The sequence below is a fragment of the Harpia harpyja genome, chromosome 14, assembly GCF_026419915.1.
Source record: "Harpia harpyja isolate bHarHar1 chromosome 14, bHarHar1 primary haplotype, whole genome shotgun sequence".
NCBI classification, from domain to species: domain Eukaryota; kingdom Metazoa; phylum Chordata; class Aves; order Accipitriformes; family Accipitridae; genus Harpia; species Harpia harpyja.
Window position 1 is genome coordinate 245558 of NC_068953.1, and position 16540 is coordinate 262097.

Sequence of the window (16540 nt, forward strand, 5' to 3'; positions counted from 1 at the left end):
TGAACAGATATTTTACGAACATGATGTAGTGACGCTGGGGACTTAAATTTTTGTACAAATCAGTTCTGACCATTTGGGAATCAACAGAGTTGTGTTGATTCCATGAGCAAAATCTAACCTACTTTTCTCAAATAACAGCTCTGAACCAGATTGTGTTTCCTGCTAAGTAGTGCATCTTAAATATGAAAATACACTACCATTTTTCATTTGTCTTGTGGTCAATGGGAGAAATCCAGCCTTGAAACAGAAAGAGACAGTTAAAAGGTCTTTGTTAAATCAAAGCTATAACACACAGATTGATGGTAGCCAAATGCTTTCAAAAAATTAAAAGCAGCCTGTGTTTGCCTCTATTTTATAAAGGTTTTTTTGGAGGCAGGCGTTATAGCTCTTTTTAAGTGAAGTTCCTATGTAATGACAGTTTTAATGACAAATTTTAGAAATGATAGTTGGAGATTAGGAAACGTGGATTATGATGTAGTCATACTGAAAAACTAAGAAAGCAATCCTTTTGTCAGTATCTGTGCTGAAGGAAGCTATGGAGGAGTCATGGATGTTCCATTTTACAATAATGGGAGCTCCAAAAAAGGTCAAGATTTGGACTGCCTAGAAACAGTAGCAGAGTTGGCTTTGAGGATTCTGTCCCACTGTGATGACAGCCATCAAAATAACAGTGAAATAAATACTGTGCTTCTGTCTAGGAAAGAGAACTGTGCATCAGACAAAACAAGGTTTGGGTTTTATTTGTTGTTTCTCTGCAAACAGTTTCTTCTTCCCTCCTTCTCCCTCTCCTTTCCTCACTGAACCTTAGGTGGACATAGCAGAATATGAAAAGTATTCTCTTCAGCAGTTGGCCAGTCAAGTATGAGTGGGAGAAGAAATCAAATTTTACCTTCACTTTTTTTATTTTTCTTGTCTTTCCTTCCCCCCCCCCCCCCCAAAAGCATACAAGCTTTTGGACACAGAGATATTTTTGTCGGGAAACGGTAGATGTAACTATTGTAAAAAGAAAAAAAAAAAAGTTGTACAGCTGCCAGAGATAGTGGAAAACAATGATTAATACTTCTTGATTAATTTTTGGTGCTGGATTAGTGAGGTACTGAAAAGCAAAGGTTTTAAACGCAATGGAGAACAGTATTTCAACTTACGAGTAATTTTGATAATAGCATTAAGCTAACATGATACACTAGGTATCCAATACATAGAGAACAAGGTTAAGAAGGTATAACATAATTGGAGAAAGGAACTGGCATCAATAAGCAAACCAGCCTTGTCAAATGGGTAATGTGGGAGGTAGATAACCAGAGCATAGGTATAAAGTGATGAAAGTTGTTACTAGTCAATAATAGCAGAAGGGATTGCTAGTTATTACCAGTCACAAACTGAGTGAGTCAGCAATGCAATCTCATTGCCAAAAGACATTGTGTAAATCCAGTGAGGTGGTAGTTTATGCTTGACTGAGGTGCCTGTGGACTGATATGTTGTGGGGTGGGGGGGCTGTGTTTCTCCCGCTTTTCCCCTCAGATAAAAATGCAGACTGTTTGGGAAGAATTCACAGAATTCAATTCAAGCAAAACTGTGGGATAAACACAGGAAAAAGGATGTTAGAAGTCTGGTTGGATGCAGCAAAATACAGCCTTAAGAAGTCAGAGTCTCCTGTTTGTCCCTCTTTATCTCCTTTTTTGACCTGTTGTTTTTGATCACCTTGGTCATCAAATGTAGTAGGAACAATCTCTTCTGCATATTTGCTGTAGTCCAGTCTCCTTTAAAACAGCTGTAGAAACAATTTTCTTTCTGTGCTACATCTTATACTTCAAAAATCTGTCAGTGTACTGTGTATAGTCTAAAAATGCTCTAAAAAAAAAAATGGGTCTCTAATATAGTAAAATAATACAATATGCCATTTGGGGGTAAAGTCAATCAACTTTAAAATGGTCTACCTGCTTATTATCTGTTGAGGAAGACCAAAGACGTTGGTAGCCGTAGCATCTACTTCAATCACTGTTTAATCAGGGATGACTTAATACTCATGATTTTTCTTCTTCCCAGCTGTTTTCCACAGCAAATCATCTCTACTGTCTGCTGCTAAATCTGTAATTTGTATGTTGTCTTAGATGTAGGCGTTTGGAGCTCTTTGTTTCAAGTCTAAATCTTATGAGTTCTTTGTGTATAAAAGTCCTTAAGTTGTGGCTCTTCTTACCCATTCACCCAGCTAAAATTAACTTTTTGGCTCTTGTTCTTCTACATTTTGATTACTACAGCATCTTTTTCTCTACCTTTGACACAGTCTTGCTCAACTACATTCATAACATTGGCAAAAATTGCTTTGCTGATAAATTCCATTACTTCACTGTCTCAGAAGAACATTTTGTCAAGATTGGTCGTACCTGGATGGAGTTTTTCTGGTACTCCAGGGAGAGATGTTTCAGTCCCCTGAAATACACGTTATATTTCTCTCCCTAGAGATCATAGCCCAAAGAGCTGAGCCATAAAACTGAATCATAATCACATTATCTTGTCTGTCGCTTGTCTTATGCTTAGATTGTAAGCTTTGTGCCTGAGATCCGTTCTTTCGCTGCCCCTAGCGCAGAACTCCTGCAAGTATAGCAGAGTTGTGGCCCTTGATTGGGTTTTCCAGGTACAGTGATGACACCAATAATAAAACTGACTTACTAGATTTACGTGAGTGGAAAAACTGAGAGGCATCTGTTCAGAGCAGAGTAGACTGGGCTTATTACTACCAACTTCAGTTTTGGGGAATAGTTTCTCAGTAAGGGCCTTGTGCATTTGGCCCTTAGTGTTTCCCTTTTTGAATGAACAACCAGAGTGGAGTGGAACTTGTGTTGTCTGGGTGTTTAGCATAAGACTGAGAAATCCAAGATGTCCTTTTGGGAGCACTTCTGTTTCTGCTCCCAGAAGGGATGGACTGGATGAGGCAATGATCTCTTCTGCTTCAGTGTTGCACGTTGCATAATTCCACAGTTACTCCACAGATCTGAATCAAGATAACTGCTGAAGGAAGGAAGGGTAAGAGAAATCGGGCAACCTCTGTGGCAGTGTGTTCGGGCTGGGCTACGCCTCAGCTAGCCCGAGGGCTTTGCTTTCCCTCCGTGCACCCCGGCCCCGCTTTCAGCTACAGGAAGGCGTTACGCCTGAGCAGTGTGTGGATGGGAGAGAGGCCTGTTTCTTGCTCAGAAGCATCAGGAACTCCTGAAAGAGGCTTTAAAAACCGTGCCTAAATGAAATGTCTTGGGTTGAAAGAAGAGCTATGAGGTGCTCATCTCAGAGTACCCATTAGTGCTGTTTTGTGGAGGAGATGATCAAGCACCAGCAGCACTTAAGCAAAGTGCCTGCATGGCACTATGGAGCATAATCTGTGATGGAAGTCAAACTTTAGGTCTTCCATAGCAAAGGCTTTCTTTCAAAGCTATTAAGGAAGTCTTTTAGCTATTTGAATACCCAGTTTTCTTTGTTGTTTTTACTTGTTAAAATCCCACACATTAACTCTGAAGAATATTTTGCCTCTACTTACCAGAAGGATTATTTAAGGAAGTACTGTGAATGCTTACTACCTCTTTTGTTCATGCAATCACGCTTTTATTTATTTTTATATATTAAAAAAATAACCCATGTATATGGGTTTTTTCCCCCTCCCTTAACTTGCCTACTTAGGATCTACAAACTATAATTTGAACTTAACTGAAACATCAGGTTAACTTGCCTTCTCTCCGCTTAGTTGTTAATATATTTTTAGTGTAATAGAAAATAAATTAAATGAGTGTGTTTGACTGTAATATATGAACGATCATTTGGTGTTGTGATCTGTATAGATGGCCTGCCATGCTGCGTTATACAGCATGATGCTCTCTTGCGGTGTTTGAGATTGGGGTCTTAGAATGCAAATTTCTTGGGACCTTATTCCCAGTCTTCTAAACATGTGGCAGTGTGGGGTCCAGTTGGGAGACACTTTATATGTACAACTTCTTGTTTGGGGTATTTAAAATGATGCTAAGTTGCAATCTTTTTGCTTTTGTATAGGTTTTCTCCTCTGTGTGTTTTGGGGGGGTTTTTTGTGTGTGGGGTTGGTTTTTTTTGGTTGGTTGGTTTTCTGTTTGTTTTGTGGTTTTTTGTTGGTTTGGGGGTTTTTTTCCCCCCTCCAACAAACTTTCTGATTATTGATTGTTAAGTTAGCGCTTAACTTTGGAATGATCGTAGAACTTGTTTTGCTACCTGTTAGGTTTGCCTTGTAATTATGTATTTTACTATATGTATGTCATAATTTCTCCACCCACCTCTGCTTCAGCATGTTAATCTTTCTTCTCTGCTGACTTCACAGAGGCTCTGCATTTAGTAGAGCTGGACCTGTTCATTTTCTAGTTGTCATGTAGAAACTGGTGGTTCTTGGAGCCTGACACTCCTTCAGGATCAGTTTTCTCATCCTCATTGACCCCATGGATCTTATGGTCCATTTGATTAGTTGGGATGTCTTGTTTTGTTGTTGTTTTGTTTTTTTTTTTTTAGTAGAGACTCCATGGGCTGTTCCTGTGTGGGTGTTTCTCCTGCAAATATGCTTGTTTGTCACAACATGTCAGGAAGACAAGAGACTCATATACTCTCCTTCTCTGTGTGAAATCTTACTAGTCTTACTGCTTTGTGGATCTCAGCAACAGGGAGAAGTTAAGAGATGGAGGACGTGGTGATTGCAGGCATAGCAGGAAAGCTGCCAGAATCGGAGAACTTGCAAGAGTTTTGGGAGAACCTGATTAATGGAGTTGATATGGTCACAGAGGATGATCGGAGGTGGAAACCAGGTGAGTGCATATTGTCTCTTCTTTTGGAGCCCTGAATTCTGAGCATTTTAGGGGAATTATCCTATGAAAGAAAAGGATTTATCAGATGTGAAACCCTGCCAGAGCTTCTGAATTCACTTCTGATATATCATCAAGAATTTCAGGAACAGAACACTTTTATGAAGGTCTCACGCAATCCATTTTATAATGTCATGTCCTATGCAGTAGTAGCTTATATGTAGCTTATTTCCAAATAACACTCTGGCAGAGCAGCTAGGCAACATGAATCCTGTACCTGCTGTTGATAGCTGTGGCAGTAAGATGGCTCTGACACTTTTCTGGGTTCAGAAGTAGCACAGGGACTCCAGTCCTGTAATTTATGGCTTTTTACAATGTTCTTTTCTGTCTGATTGCCTTTCTAAAGTGTTTGGTACGCGTTTATCCAATTCAAGCTAGTGACTTGCAGAAGTGAAAAGTAGCTTTTGTTTTTCTTCTAACTGGTGACTGACTGGAACCACTGATTTGGACTCTGTGTATATGCTTGGTACAACTTGGCAAACCAAGAATGCTTAAACTAGATAGATGTCTTTTGCTGCCATATCCAGGAGGGTCTTAAAAATGACAATTGTTTTTGTTAATGCAGCATTCTCATTTACAAATGAGATTCGGAGAGATGGGTGGGTAGATATTCATGCAGCACTCTGGGTACTGCAACAAGAAGTGAGGTTTCATGTGTAGTCGTGAATCAGCTGTGGTCATTGTGCACTTTGTCTCAGCTGGTAGCTGCTTCAAAACTGATGTATTCCATGACTCTAGTGTTGAATTTTTCTTTTCAGGAGTTTACGGACTGCCCAAGAGAAATGGAAAACTCAAGGACATAAGCAAATTTGATGCATCCTTTTTTGGGGTTCACCCCAAACAAGCTCATACGATGGATCCTCAACTTCGCTTGCTGTTGGAAGTTTCTTACGAAGCTATTATGGATGGAGGTAAGCAGCTGAATGACTGAAGACAGAGAATTGTGCTGTATTGTCTCTGTGCAGCGGGTGCTGACATGTGCCTGTGTGATGAGATGTTTAACAAGAGAAGACCATCACATTAGAGAGGAGACCAAAGAACTGGTATGGGGGTTAGAACAAAGGTGTGTTCTTTGGAACTCAAACTAGGAAATCTATGCTGACTGCCAGCAAATCTCTACCTGCATCGTATGGTACAACCAGTACAACAGAAGCACTTAAACAGTCAACAGTTCTAGAGCTTTTGTGTGTTCTGCTCTACTCTAATACTTCATAATAGATCCCTTTGTTAAAGTCATATTTGCATAGTGCAAAAGGAAGATGACTTGGTTAGAATTCTCATCCATGGTCTAAAAGAATGGCAAATGGCCTGATGTATTGCTGTCTATGGGCCAGGTTCATGGAAAATTTGAGGCATTTGATCTGCTTCTATAGAAGGTTTGCCCAGGAAGTATGCTTTCAGAAATAGGAGCCTCTTTCCTCCATCACTGCCAGTGTCTTGAGCTTTTGAGTTACTTACCCACAGAGCCAAAAAGTTTATTCTTCATGTTAATCAGTTTCATGTCTGAACATAAGAAGCACATGGGAAAAAGTTGGAACCACCTCACTAGTACTGACTAATTAAAATTAACACTTGCTCGTCTGCTGCTGAGCCTCAGTCTGGATGCCTGAATATTCTGCTTGTTTCCAGGACTCCTGAAGCATAGGGAAGAAACAGTAGAGATTGCTGCAAGTTGAGCTCGCTATGCAGTTTTTTAGAGCAGAGTTGTTTGTTGTTCTGGTTTTTGGCTTTTGCGCTTAAGAATTTTCCTTTCTGTCTTGTACTCCAGATCTGGGCTTTGTGTGTCACTAGAAATAGATATTCATGTGCTCACATGACATTCCAAGTGCTGTGATTTTTCTGCCCTTCAGTCTGCTCCTTTTCTTTGCACTAGAGGTCAGCTGTTAGCTTATCTGATCAGCATTTATGTCTTTCATAGTCCATACAGTTTTCTACACAAGACTCTCTAGCAATGCCCAGCTAAGCTGAAAAGCTGTCTCTGGGCACAATGTGTTCTGACCAAAAGCCAGTACCGAAGTTCTGGGGGAGTCTGCAGTAAGACTTGTAAGGTCTGCAGTTGAAACAGATAAAAGGTAACTATAGATAAGGGAACAATGCTGCAGGCCTGCCAGAAAGGGACAGTATTTCATGAACTGGTGCCAGCGTACCTGATATCTCCCCAGTTTGCCCCTCTTAAGTTTTTCTGTTGTAATCTACCTTCCAATATCTCCGCAGGTATTAATCCAGCCACCCTCCGTGGCACAGACACAGGTGTCTGGATTGGTGCCAGTGGGTCAGAAGCTGGTGAAGCCCTTAGCCAAGATCCAGTAGAGCTTGTGGGATACAGTATGACAGGCTGCCAGCGTGCTATGCTTGCTAACAGGATTTCCTACTTTTATGACTTAACAGGTAAGTGCCCCCAAACCTGTCAATGCTGATCAGCAATTGCAATTTGAGCATGGCTGGACCACAGTTTCTGTAGAGGAGTGAGGGGGATATGATGATGTAGACCCCTTCTGGGATGAGAAAGTAGCATGCAACTATTGTAAGGAGGCATAAGAGAAGCAGAAAATGTATTGTAACTGTGGGGTGAGACTCATTGTAAGGCTTTGTAACTCAGTTGCTGCTGAGGGGCATAGCTGGCATTCATCTGAAAGATCATGATGTCAGGAGGCCTTCATAAAAAGGCCTAGGTCCTTTCCAGCCTTTATACTGCTATTTGGTATCAAGTTATGTAGGAGTCAGCTAGCCGAGAGACAAACTGACTGGAAGAGTTGGCTTTTTTTTGAATAAAGTGGAAGAATTGGGAGAGCTACCAAAATGATGTGATTGAAGGCATAGACATGACTTGAATCATGTGTGGCATTGAAGAGAGTGGAGGGATGGGAATTACTCTGAAGAGCAGCAGAGAGCAGAGATAATGGCAAGGGTAGGGGGAAGCACCAGGAAGGGGGAGGAATTTTTATTGGTGAGAATGGGGAAATAGATGAGACCTGCCTGTGAAGCTACAATATCTCTTTTTGATGGAGGCAGAGATGGAATTTTTAAAAATATCCTTAAAGCTAAACTGTTTGCAAATTTTTTTCCACCTTTCTCATCCCTTGTTACCTGGTAAGCAGGCAGAGATGGTGATTCTTGTCTCCCATTGTATTAGGATTACCTGTTATGTTCTGAAGGAACTCTTATTTAGTGTTTGCTTTTTTTAATGTGTTTCTCTTGTGATCCCATCCTGTAGTCTTTGGAGAGCAACTCAAGGAAATAAACAGTAAAAAATAGCTTTTTTGTTTTCCCTTTCTGTTCCCTAAGGACCGAGCTTAACTATTGACACGGCCTGCTCCTCTAGTCTCATCGCTCTGGAAAGTGCTTATAAGGCAATTCGTCATGGATGGTGCAGCGCAGCCCTAGTAGGAGGGGTCAACCTTTTGCTGAAACCCAACACTTCAGTGCAATTCATGAAATTGGGTATGCTTAGTCCTGATGGTGCCTGCAAGGCTTTTGATGCTTCAGGTAAGGCATTAGTACAAAAGGTTGTCATGTATGAGAGGAACTTACTGCGGAGTCTGTGACCAGATACTCTTCTACTACAGCAAAGAGCTGGCCTTGTAGTTGTGCCTAGGTGCGCTGTTTGGGACATACCCTGGACTTGATCTGTGTTGCATGTTCCATTGAACCTAGAAAACTAACTGTGGGGAAGAAACTGTGTGGCTCACTCCTCAGACATTGGGGAGAGGAAATAGCTGTCTCTTGATGGAAACTTTCTATCATCATTTGTGATGAGCAGCAAGCCTTTTTAGGGCATCAGATTTTTTTTTAAAGAAATGGATATGTCATACTCTCAAAGTAAGTCTGTTGTAAGCAGTAGCTCAGGAATGAGATAACCTTACTGCATGGCCTTTTGCAACTTTTTTCAAAGGAGAGCAGAATTAGTGACTCATTCTTCTCTCTCTGCTCTCAGGAAATGGATATTGTCGCTCTGAAGCTGTTGTTGTTGTTCTTTTGACCAAGAGATCTATGGCTAAGCGGATCTATGCCACGATAGTCAATGCTGGAAGTAACACTGATGGCTTTAAGGAGCAAGGTAGGCCTTGAGGCTCTGAAAAGTAAGATACATATAGAACTGTTCAGTCTAGAGTCTGTCATAAAAAACAGGCTGTTGTGGGGTTCTTTTTTAGATGTGTGAAGGTTTTTTATTGTTTGGGTTTTTCTTCTTCTGTTTTGGTAATGCAAACTTCAGGACCCTATTTTGTAAAGAAGTTGGAGACAAGTGGTGGTTTCTAGTGTACAAAATAACAGGAATGTCCTGTTGCTAGTTTAGCCTTCCTCAGGACATCTCTGCAGTATCTTCTGCCCTGATGGTAGAAATGTAGGTGGTGTTATAACTGTAAGGCTCTTTCCCTACTACTGTCCCATTTCTCCCACTCTCCAGTTATGGAGACACCAAGTTTCACATGTTATGCTTGATGTAGACATCTCCTAGTATTCTGTTAACAAGTACATTTCCACACTAGTCTAACTCATTGCTTTAGGTCCACTTCTGGTTCCTCTGCTCTTCCAAAGTCTGAGAGGCTTATTGTATTTGGTGCTAAGGACATTGGTGTAAATCCTGAAAAAGTCTCTCTTTGGGTTTTTTTGGACCTGGTAGCCCCAAGCAGGGGTTGGGGCTGGGTTGAAAGGGTGCTAAAATCAGAACAGGAGGCATCTGATAGGAGAGAGGAACTGACAGCAATTTTGGTCCTAGGTGTGACATTCCCATCTGGAGAGATGCAGCAGCAGTTGGTCAGCTCTTTATACAGAGAATGCGGTATCGAACCTGGAGAAGTGGAGTATGTTGAAGCTCATGGGACAGGCACCAAGGTCAGCATGGACCCTTTGGGTTTGGAGTGTTTTCTTCTCCCTTATTTTCTTCCCTTGCATCACTTGCCACACTTTTCCATGAAATTATTCTTTTTTTTTTTTCCCAAATGAATTATATTTCTCCTTTCTACCAGTTACTAGAATATGTACTGCTTCACCACTTTTGGATTTTGCCCAAACATCCTAATCTTTCAGATTTCTTTTTTGTGGTGTGTTTTGGAAGTGCTAGCTAATAGCCATTCTGATTATCTTCCTACTAGGTTGGAGATCCACAAGAAATAAACGGCGTTGTAAATGTCTTCTGTCAATGTGAGAGAGAGCCACTGTTGATTGGATCAACCAAGTCAAACATGGGTCATCCAGAGTCTGCCTCTGGGCTTGCTGCATTAGCCAAGGTAACAGGTGGCTTGAGAAGGAAAATTGGGGGATGGGGGCAACACAACAGTGTGTGGGGTTTTTAATATTTGTTTGTTTTAAGGAAAATTTTGCACTGATCCAGGATAAGATGTTCACTGGTAATGAGAACTACTCAGGTGATTCTCATTAATTATCTACTTCTTGCTTTACCTGCAAATACTTTTAAAAGCTCAGGTGGCTATCCTGCAAGCTGGATACAAATGCCCAGGTGGCACTCTGCTGTGTGCATACACAAGTATGTGCATGCATGCATGCACACACACTTTAGTTTCCCTTTCCTGCTGAATTCTACAGGAGCATAACTCTGCTCAGAATAAAGGCTTTGGGATCACTTTATTGATTATCCTTACACCGAACCTTCCAACAAAACACTGCTGTAAGTTGTTTGGGTTTGAGGGGCATACAAGTAGAGGGATTTGAATGTTTGGAGTAGTTGGCAATGACCAAAGATAAGAGGCAGTGTGGCTTTTCGGTGCCAGGAGAGTAGCTGATCCTTCTGGCTGTTTGTCAGACGTATCATCTCTTCCTCTTCTCTCATGTTGGCAAGAAGCCAGGCGAGTTCTTTGGGATGAGGCTACCAGCTTGAATAACTGGTTGTCTTAGCAACCAGCCCACAAACTACTGCTGTAGGCAGACAATCATCTATTGGCTCTGGCTGCTAAACTGCTTAGCAGAGAGCTAGCTAGTGTTCACACTTGGTTGTAAGCCTATTACTGACAGCCTTAGAGCCATGCAAACTGAAGTCACGTACACTGTCACTGCTAGAATTTTAGGCTCTTTAAAGTGGTTATTGTGACCTGAATACATACAACTTGCTGTGAATAGCCTCATCTGCAAATAAATCATGGAGACAGCAGTGTCTGCCTCTCTGTAGAGGGAAGTTTACTTCTTTAGCACGTCTATCTGACTGACACCTCCTTCATAGAAGGAATGATAACTGAGTCATAAAATAAACCTCTGCATCTGTACTGTGTTGTACATTATAAACAGTTTGTTTAGTGCAGTTCTGCTGTGATCTGTCAGGACAGGATCATAACTTTGAGGTACTGTTTCCCTGTCTGTGTTTCTTAGAGGATGCAGAACTCAAAAGACAAGGGCCACAATTTCTTTTTGAAGACTTCTGACGCTGTGTTTTCTCGCTCTTTTTTCATCAGTTTTCTCACTTAAACTTTGTATCGGAACTTCCAGCTGCAGACAAGAGCCCGTGGCATCCATCATGTGTGCTAGAATATCTTTTTGCTATGCTTTTATTAAGTTATGTTAGGTCTCGTTTCCAGATCTGGCGTCTTGAAAGCACCTGAAGCTTTGGAAGGATATTGGAAGCTCTGTCTCTGTTCTTGATTCTTTGAAAATTGGGCAGCAGTTGGTATTTTAAGATTTGGAAGTTAATCAGAATGGCAGATCAGGTGTCCTTCAGACCAAGCCAGAAACTACACCAAGCCCAGTGTCCCTTAGGCAGTAACTGTCTTGAAGTCTGGAGTTTTTGTAAATGTTTTCTTTTGGAATTCCATAAAATGCTCTTCCATGAGATGTCAGTTAGGAAAATAAACCATGAAAGTATGCAATTTCAGACTTGAAGAGAATCCATTAATTTTGTGGATAGGTAGCAAAGAAACTAGGGCTTGCCAGGGCAACTTCAGTTAAATTCTGGTAAGGGAGGGAAAACTCACCTGCACCTTTGAACTACTTAGCCTGTCTAATTACTTGCTGTATGGCAGAGACAAAGCTTCTTGGTGGCTCTGGTGTGTTCTCACTGTACTGTACTGTCAAAGTTGTGTAGAAACCATGGCAGGCTTAAAAGTACAAATATGTATGCTGTGTAAAGCAACAGCAAGTTCATAGTGCGTAGTATTGTAGGTGTTAGGATAGTGTGCATGAAAATACTTGTACTGCAACTTTAAACTTGCTGACTGGAGTTGAAATCGTGCATTTATGCTGGTTATTCTCCCAGGTAGGCTGCCATGTCTGGTAGTCAACTTGGAAGAACAGTTTTCAAACCATTATCTGTTTCTCTGACCATTTTGGGGTGATGAAGGAACTGCTAAACATACAGAGCACAGAGTGTTTGCAGCTGACCTTGTAGTCTGTGATTTGCTGTACTTGTGCCACAGAGGAGTATGGGCTTGGTGTTATGGGCTGTTCATAGAGATGCTGCTGAGAGAAGGGAGCCCTTGCTTTTTTGATACAGCTATTTTAACTCTCATGCTGTTTCTGTACTTCTTTTTGGCTCTGCCAGTTCTGAACAGTCTGCTGTTCCTGCTTTTTTGGATCAAGAAGACAACAAATGGGTGCAAAGCAGCAAGCAAACTCCTTTACCAGTGCTTCAGCTTGGCTCTTTTGCAGCAAAGGCAGAAAGGGAAGCACTTGTTGTGATAAGGAGGAGCATGTGTGGCAGTGTGCGTGAGTGGGGAGACATGAAGCAGAGCGTGGTGAAGGGGCAGGATCTGAAAGGGGAGAAAGAAGATGTGATATTCTCAGTAGGCAGGCTGCTTTTCCAGCAAGACTGCATGGCTTTCCAGTTAGAAAGGGTCTGGAAGCTAAACTTAGAGCTGCCACCCTCGCCTTTGCTGCTGACTTTCTGCATGGACTTAATTTGCCTAGGTGAAGTAGGTACTACCTTAGTAACATCAATAATGCTATTCTCTGAAGTGTCCCTTTATCCAAACATAAAGAGAGCTGCTTCAGTGTATGCTACATGGTCATTGATAGTAAATAACAACAAAAGAATGTTTGTTACAAGAAAATGTGGAGCACAGAACACTCTGGTTTTTCTTCCAGGTCATTCTCTCTCTGGAATATGGGCTGTGGGCTCCAAATCTTCATTTCAATACCCCAAATCCAGATATTCCTGCCTTACAAGATGGCTCTTTGGAGGTAGTTTGTAAACCAATTCCAGTGAAAGGTGGCTTTGTCAGTATCAACAATTTTGGCTTTGGAGGTGCTAATGCTCATGTCATTCTGAGGCCAAATGAGAACAAGCACCAGCCTCTGGAGACTTGTAACACGCCAAGACTGGTTCAAGTTTGTGGCAGAACACAGGAAGCTGTGGAAATACTAATTCAAGAGAGCAGAAAACATGGAGCATGCAGCCCATTTGCAAGCCTGGTCAGTGATATCTCTGTAGTTCCTGTATCCTCCATGCCCTACAGGGGCTACACACTAGTTGGCACTGAGAGTGACGTAAAAGAGGTTCAGCATGTTCAAGCATCTGGTAGACCACTCTGGTACGTCTGCTCAGGTAGGTGTGCAGCAGTGGGTCCAGGCTTCTGCGTTCCTTTGTAGATCTGGGGCTTGAGCAATTGGATTCTGTGCTCTAATATTGTTTTCCACTGTAGCATGCAGAGGTATCTTGCAGCCCTGTGATACGTCTAGGAGACTCATGTTCCCTGTATTTTATGTAATCCTTCCAACTTTGCTATCTCCTGATGATAGCAAAGTCCAGGAAAATAAAAAGCTGTGTGTAATTTAGAGTATGTTAGAAATGTACAATGTTTTGCTCTTAGAATTCTTTCACTGCCAGAGCAAGCGTGTGATGTCTGCTCCTTTCATGGAGTATTACTAAAGGTCACTTTCTCCTTGCCTATCCTGCAGGCATGGGAACACAGTGGAAAGGTATGGGCCTGAGCCTTATGAAGTTGGATTTGTTTCGCCAGTCTATATTACGCTCAGATGAAGCTTTGAAGAACACAGGCCTCAAGGTCTCAGACCTGCTTCTGCAAGCAGATGAGAACACTTTTGATGACATTGTCCAGGCATTCGTTGGACTAGCTGCTGTTCAGGTAAGACTCATATGACTGGTGGAGGGGGTCATGGACTCAATCCACATAAGCATGCTCTGCTAGCATGTCTCTTTGGCTGGTAACACTTCATAACGATTAATGGAAACTTGTTTTGTGTAATCGGCAAATGACAGCTGTTAGAAATATCCCTTTGATAGCAAGGAGAGTGTTGCACCCTTGACAGTTTTGGGCTCTGCCACTTGCAAGATGCTTGAACAAATATTGAGCTAAACTGATTTACGTGTGTATCTGTGTGTGTATGTGGGGCAGTTTCTCCTTTTAAGAGACTAAGGAATGTCTTTAAGTTTTATATAAATGTTTGTGCCAAGGAACAAGGTTCCATTGAATGCCTTCTAAAATTTGTTCTGCAAATGAACTAAATGATGCTAAATGAAGTCTCTTTTAATTGTGAGTGTCAATGTGGGGTTCATTGTTTTTAATAAGCTAGAGGCAGAGCTTTTAAAGTGGTCTGGAAAGCTGGTCTTGCCTCTTACTTTGTACAGACATGCTCTTGGTAACCTCCTGTTGCTGGAAATAGCTTCTTAGTGGAAAGCTACATAGTGGAGAAGCCCAAACAATGCGGGAGTCATGTAATGATTCTTGGGATTGCTTTGAAATGAGGCCGGAGCTGCAGTTGTGGGGCGGGGGGGGCAGGGGAAAGCAGTGAGGCCAAGAAGAATGTCTGTACCAGAAAGCCATTTTGTAATGTACTTGCTACTGCTGTGGGCCTTTGAGGCCTGACACCTGTTCACTCTGGCATGGAATCACTAATCCTACTTTTCCTTGCAGATTGCCCAGATTGATATGCTGAAGGCTGCAGGTCTGCAACCTGATGGGATTTTGGGCCACTCAGTGGGAGAACTAGCCTGTGGCTATGCAGATAACTCCCTAAGTCACGAAGAAGCCATTCTCGCCGCTTATTGGCGGGGAAGGTGTGTTAAAGAGGCCAAATTGCCCCCAGGAGGAATGGCTGCTGTTGGTAGGTATACCTTTACCAAAAGAGTGATATAGGGAAGTAGATCTGATTTTTGTTGTTTGGCATTGGGATAAAATTGGGCTCTGAAATGTGTTGGTGGAGACAATCATGTCTGTAAAATTTTGGCTACTGTTGCTGCTTCTTTTTTGTCCGATGTAGAACATGTTATTAAATATTGAAGTTACTATAATGGTAGTAATCTCTGACCTGGAATACAGCAGAATTTTGGTAATCCATCCAAAACTATGTGGAAATGGTGACCAATGACAGAGACCTGATAATCTAAGGCACTGGGGGTTTTGGCTCTTGAGATAGATAGATAGATATATGCGTGTGTGTGTGTATACATACACATACATATATATTTAAATTATTAAAAAGAAAAAAAAAAAGATATTTCTGATTGTCTGCAGGAGTAATGAGATGTGAAACCAGTAAGCCACTATTACTTAGTGGGCAACTGGCTAGTGGAACTTAATGCCGTTAACTTACTTGGGCCTAATAGCACTTAGGAAGAAGTGCTTTCTCCTGAACAAGCTTTGCTCAGTGTTTCTGTAAGTCATGTAGTTTTGCCCACTGTTGGGTGAAACTTTGAGCTTTGGACCCAGCAGTTTTTCTTTGTGGTATGGCTTCATAGTGACTTACATGTTTAAAACTAAAATTATTTTTGGTAGCGTTGTTGTTGTTCTTACTATTGGACACAGTGGTCAATTAAAAACTGAAACACTTAAGAGAAAAGCTGTTGTAGGTCTAATGAAGCATGTTTGACTAGGTCACTTGTTATAATCCTAGACTTCTTACTTTAACTAATGCTATGTAGGACTACCTACCTAATTTAGCTTTTTTCTTTTCATATTAAATACGTGACAATCTTATCACAGAACTTATCTCGGATTGCTGCATATAATATGTTTTTCATAATCTGATGTTGAGTTCAAATTCTGCCTGTGACTTGTATCCATGTAGTGTATGACCAGATGCTGCATGTGTTAAGCTAGTTTAAGCCACTAGAGTTGTTGATTTCTCTTAGATATTTTGCGGCGCTCAGTTTCTGTGAGTCAAGCTTGTGTGTTTTCTCTCCTGTTCTAGCTCGGATTGCTAAGGGCAAGATGTGACAAAACAACCAATTCTGTAGCTTCTTTGAAAGTGTGTGAGTTCCCTCCATCCCTTAATGGGATGGTACAAAGATTCAGTCCTCTGTTCTTGTGCTCAATATCACAGTGCTAAATGTCACGTTAAAGCCCTGAGATAAAAATCCTTAGCTTTTGCAGAATCCCTTTTTGGGAAAGGGGGGATGTCTGTCTTTCTCTTAAGAATCCTTCTCAGTTTTGCAAAATGCTGAATTAAGCACAGTGATTCTGCAGTTAAGATTGCCTCCCCTTATGAGGCTCACTGCTAGAAACGCTTGTATTGTCCTGGGGTCTTCCTTCTGCAGGTCTGACCTGGGAGGAATGTAAGCAATGCTGTCCTCCAAATGTGGTACCAGCCTGTCACAACTCTGAAGATACTGTCACTGTTTCGGGGCCTCTGGTGAGCAAGGAACTGATATGGTGCATACCAGAATTGTGATTGGGACCCATGAAGTTCTGGTTTGAAGAAAGCATGAAGCTGAGTTAAAGCTCAGCTGCTTGCAAAGGGGAGCTGGATTAAAGTGGTGGGTGGGAGGGGAC

At 41.6% G+C, this 16540-nt stretch overlaps 1 protein-coding gene across 1 annotated transcript in view; it reads left to right on the forward strand.

The window, feature by feature from the left end:
* FASN (fatty acid synthase) overlaps positions 1-16540 on the forward strand; it is a 44609-nt gene that overhangs the window by 1464 nt on the left and 26605 nt on the right. Inside the window, exons 2-12 of the mRNA XM_052807556.1 lie at positions 4662-4808; positions 5624-5776; positions 7080-7253; positions 8151-8351; positions 8800-8922; positions 9583-9698; positions 9959-10093; positions 12894-13353; positions 13707-13894; positions 14684-14873; positions 16306-16400. Of these exons, the coding sequence (XP_052663516.1) occupies positions 4682-4808; positions 5624-5776; positions 7080-7253; positions 8151-8351; positions 8800-8922; positions 9583-9698; positions 9959-10093; positions 12894-13353; positions 13707-13894; positions 14684-14873; positions 16306-16400 (1962 nt within the window). The 5' untranslated portion in view covers positions 4662-4681. The remainder of the gene's footprint in view (positions 1-4661; positions 4809-5623; positions 5777-7079; positions 7254-8150; positions 8352-8799; positions 8923-9582; positions 9699-9958; positions 10094-12893; positions 13354-13706; positions 13895-14683; positions 14874-16305; positions 16401-16540) is intronic.